This window comes from Conger conger, chromosome 2 (genome assembly GCF_963514075.1).
Source record: "Conger conger chromosome 2, fConCon1.1, whole genome shotgun sequence".
Lineage (NCBI taxonomy): Eukaryota > Metazoa > Chordata > Actinopteri > Anguilliformes > Congridae > Conger > Conger conger.
This window is the reverse complement of record NC_083761.1, coordinates 88,716,266-88,721,265: the sequence shown is the minus strand read 5'-3', so window position 1 is coordinate 88,721,265 and position 5,000 is coordinate 88,716,266. Positions and strand designations below refer to the sequence as shown.

At 48.6% G+C, this 5,000-nt stretch overlaps 1 protein-coding gene across 2 annotated transcripts in view; it reads left to right on the top strand.

The window, feature by feature from the left end:
* LOC133122926 (CDP-diacylglycerol--glycerol-3-phosphate 3-phosphatidyltransferase, mitochondrial) overlaps nt 1-5,000 on the top strand; it is a 24,385-nt gene that overhangs the window by 12,370 nt on the left and 7,015 nt on the right. The window contains exons 8-10 of one of the 2 annotated variants that reach the window (XM_061233210.1): nt 755-1,055; nt 2,167-2,315; nt 4,005-4,994. In XM_061233210.1, coding sequence (XP_061089194.1) covers nt 755-1,055; nt 2,167-2,315; nt 4,005-4,106 — 552 coding nt within the window. In that variant the 3' untranslated portion in view covers nt 4,107-4,994. Of the gene's footprint in view, nt 1-754; nt 1,056-2,166; nt 2,316-4,004; nt 4,995-5,000 lie in introns of those variants that run through there. The other variant, XM_061233209.1, reaches the window with a different exon arrangement.

Genomic DNA, 5,000 nt, shown 5'->3' with positions numbered 1-5,000 from the left:
CTACGCAGTAGGTACAGTTTAGTGGTAGGAAAGGGCGAGCATTGCTGGGTTGAATGGCCTGTTCTCGCCATTTTGTTGTGCTTTGTTGTGCTATGTTGTGCTATGTTGTGCTATGTTGTGCTATGTTGTGCTATGTTATGCTATGCTATGATATGCTATGATATGCTATGTTTTACTATATTGTGCTATGCTCTGCTATGTTGTGCTATGCTATGTTGTGCTATGTTGTGCTATGCTATGTTGTGCTATGTTTTACTATATTGTGCTATGCTCTGCTATGTTGTACTATATTGTGCTATTCTATGCTATGCTATGTTGTGCTATGTTATGCTGTACTATGCTACGCTATTTGTGATAAGTTATATTATATTATGTTATACTATGTTGTGCTATGCTATGCTATGTTGTGCTATGTTGTGCTATGTTGTGCTATGTTGTGCTATGCTATGCTATGCTTTGTTGTGCTATGCTATGTTGTGTTATGCTATGCTATGCTATGCTATGCTATGTTGTGTTATGCTATGCTATGTTGTGTTGTGTTATGCTATGCTATGCTTTGTTGTGCTATGCTATGCTTTGTTGTGCTATGCTATGCTATGCTTTGTTGTGCTATGCTATGTTGTGTTATGCTATGCTATGCTATGTTGTGTTATGCTATGCTATGTTGTGTTGTGTTATGCTATGCTATGCTTTGTTGTGCTATGCTTTGCTTTGTTGTGCTATGCTATGCTAATATGTTTGCCTGCCCCTGCAGGTGACGGAGCGTCTGCTTCGGGAGGTGGGGAGCGATGCCCACGTGTGCCTGGCCTCCGGATACTTCAACCTCACGCAGGCCTACCTGCGCCTGGTCCTGGGGGCCTCTGGCCGCTACCGCATCCTCACCGCCTCCCCCCAGGTCAACGGCTTCTACGGGGCCCGGGGCGTGGCAGGAGCCATACCCTCTGCGTACACACACCTGGCGCAGCAGTTCTACAGCAAGGTGTGTCAGCTGGGGCAGGAACACAGAGTGCAGCTTCACGAGTACTACAGAGAGAACTGGACCTTCCACGCCAAGGGTGAGACACACACACACACCCTATACTCACACACACTATACACAAACACATCCTATACTCACACACACACTATACACACACTATACACACACACACACACACACACCCTATACTCACACACACACACACACACACACACACACACACTATACACACACACTATACTCACACACACACTATACACACACACAATACACACAGGGTGCAGCTACACAAGTACTACAGAGAGAACTGGACCTTCCACGCCAAGGGTGAGACACACACACACACACACACACACCCTATACTCACACACACTATACACACACACACATCCTATACTCACACACACACTATACACACACTATACACACACACTATACTCACACACACTATACACACACACACATCCTATACTCACACACACACACACACTATACACACACACTATACTCACACACACACTATACACACACACTATACTCACACACACACTATACACACACACTATACACACACACAATACACACAGGGTGCAGCTACACAAGTACTACAGAGAGAACTGGACCTTCCATGCCAAGGGTGAGACACACACGCACTATACACGCACTATACACACACACACACACCCTATACTCACACACACACACACACACACACACAAACACACACACACACTATACACACACTCACACACACACACACACACACACACACACACACAAACACACACACACACTATACACACACACACATCCTATACTCACACACACACTATACACACACACTATACTCACACACACTATACACACACACACATCCTATACTCACACACACACACACACACACACACACACACACACACACACACACACTATACACACACTCACACACACACACACACACACACACAAACACACACACGCACTATACACACACACACACACACACACAGGGTGCAGCTACACGAGTACTACAGAGAGAACTGGACCTTCCACGCCAAGGGTGAGACACACACACACATATAAACATGCTACTTGCCTTGACACTTTTGATTCAGTTGGCTTTTATTGTCATGACAAACACTACATCCAATTTTCCAGAAAACAGTGATCTCTCTCTCTGTGTATAGGGCTGTGGTACTACCTGATTGGCTGTGACAAGCCCTGCCTCACTCTCATTGGCTCACCCAACTTTGGCTACCGTTCTGTCCATCGGGACCTTGAGGCCCAGATCGCCATAGTAACGGAGAACCCCATACTCCAGACGCAGCTACAGCAGGTAAGACGGGGTCAGGGTGTGTGTGTGTGTGTGTGTGTGTGTGAGAGTGTGAGTGTGTATAGTGTGTGTGTGTGAGAGTGTGAGTGTGTATAGTGTGTGTGTGTGTAAGAGATATTAGTGTGTGTGAGAGATATTAGTGTGTGTGTATAGTGTGTGTTAAGTATTATTTGTTTGTGCTGTTTTTAATTAAGTTTAGTTGTCATTATAGTGTTGTTCTCCTGTTTATTTGTTTGTTTGCTTGTTAGTTAGCGCAAGTGGTGTTTATTTAGATTACAGTGAAACTGGCTTGTGTGTTTTTTTCTCTCAGGTAAGCTAGGCTATTAAGTTAGGCTATTGTTTTCACTGGCTGGCAGGCCACTGCTTTTGTTGTAGGAGGAGCCAATAGTTTGCACCCTGTTCAGGGTATAATTACTGGCACAGCTGAAGTCACTTCAGTGTGCATTAGTGTTCTGCAGTGGGTTGGTAGCATTTTCTGTATTCAGCGTCAGTGTTATTTAAGCAGTTGTGTAGCGCACCAGCAGCAGCTGGGTGCGGCAGCCTCGGCTACTTGCCTTGGCATACGAAGTCGCAGGCGTACAAAGTCGAGGGTGTCTATCTACGGGTGTCCATCGAGGCTGTCAATCGAGGCTGTCAGAGAGCCTGATGTTTGTTTTTGTTTTTGCTGCCTGCCCTCATTCCACTGTGTAGTATTCCTCTTGTCCTCCCTAGTTCCCTCCATGTGTTTCCTTCCCATCCCTGTCCTCTCTCCTCTCCCCAGGTCCCAGTCAGGTAGGAGGTTCGCCTCCCGCCAACATGGGCAGAATATCTCAAACCTCATCTTCCCTCCCAGATCCGCTGGTATTGATCTCTGTGTGGCTGGTGGCCTCTGGAACTGCCAGTCCGCCGTCCAGAAAGCAGACTTCATATCAGCCTGTGCCTCCCACCTCAACCTTGACTTTCTTGCTTTAACTGAAACGTGGCTCTCACCGGAGAACACGGCCACCCCGGCTGCCCTTTCCTCTGCCTTCTCTTTTTCCCACACACCCAGATCCTCTGGCAGAGGAGGTGGCACAGGTCTCCTAATCTCATCCTCATGGAGATCTAGTGTCTTCTCCTCATCCTTCGCCTTCTCCTCTTTTGAATTTCATGCGGTTTCTGTTACTTTCCCGTGCAAACTGTTTATTATTGTTGTTTATCGTCCCCCGGGTCCTCTGGGGAGCTTCTTGGATGAGATGGATATCCTCCTTAGCTCCTCACCAGTCAATGGCACTCCCCTGATCCTCCTGGGTGACTTGAACCTCAACTCAGAGTCCACCCAGTCTACCTTTCTCTCCCTCCTTTCTTCTTTTGACCTTACCCTCACTCTTTCCCCTCCCACCCACAAAGCAGGGAACCTTCTTGACCTCATCTTCACAAGGAGCTGCACAACAACCAACCTCTCTGTAACACCACTCCATATATCTGACCACTCCTTCATCTCTTTTTCTCTTCCACTCTCCTCTAACACCCATCCATCTCTCCCACCACCCACTGTCACCTGTCGACGGAACCTACGCCACCTGTCTACCTCCACCCTCTCATCTACAGTCCTCTCCTCCCTACCATCCGCGGAGTCTTTCTCTCGACTGTCTCCCGATGATGCTGCTACAACTCTCATGTCCTCCCTCTCATCTTCCTTTGACTCTCTGTGTCCCCTCACCACCAAATTAGGTCGGGCCTCCCCCCCCAGTCCTTGGCTTTCTGATGCTCTACGAGCTGTCCGAACCGAACTGCGGGCAGCGGAGAGAAAATGGAAAAGGTCCTGTGATATAGCTTCCTTCCATGCCCTCCTATCATCTTTTCACTCCTCTGTCTCTCTAGCTAAATCTTCCTTCTTTCACTTGAAAATTAACGCGGCCGCCTCTAATCCCCGCAAACTATTTTCAACCTTCCCCTCTCTTCTGCCCCCCACCTCCCTCATCGCTCACACCTGATGACTTTGTCTCCTTCTTTGAAAAGAAGGTTGACGCCATTCGCAATTCCTTCTCCCAACCCTCTCCCCCTGCTGACCCTTCCCCATCTCCCTAACCTCCTTTTCTCCCCTCTCTGACTCTGACACTTTGAAACTCCTTACATCCCACCACCCGACCACCTGTCCTCTTGACCCCATCCCCTCTCCCCTTCTACAATCTATCTCTAATGACATTCTCCCTTTTCTCTCCTCTCTAATCAACACCTCCCTCTCTTCCGGCACCATGCCCTCTTCCCAGAAGAGGGCCAGAGTCACTCCCCTGCTCAAAAAACCTACTCTTGACCCCTCTGCTCTGAGCAACTACCGGCCTGTCTCTCTTCTTCCCTTTCTCGCCAAGACTCTGGAACGGGCGGTCTGCTCCCAACTGTCCACTTATCTTCTTCACAACAATCTCCATGACCCTAACCAGTCCGGCTTCAAGAGTGGCCACTCCACTGAGACCGCCCTGCTCGCAGTCACTGAGGCACTCCACTCTGCTGAAGCCAAATCCCTCTCCAGTCAGCCATGAGATTCTGCTCTCATCGCTGTCTGGGATGGGTGTCACAGGGTCTGCACTCGCTTGGTTTTCTTCCTACCTCTCTGGTCGCTCCTACCAGGTGACTTGGAGGGGCTCAGTCTATGGCCCTCACCCCCTACAAACTGGAGTCCCTCAGGGCTCAGTTCTTGGTCCTCTCCTCTTCTCTCTATACACCATG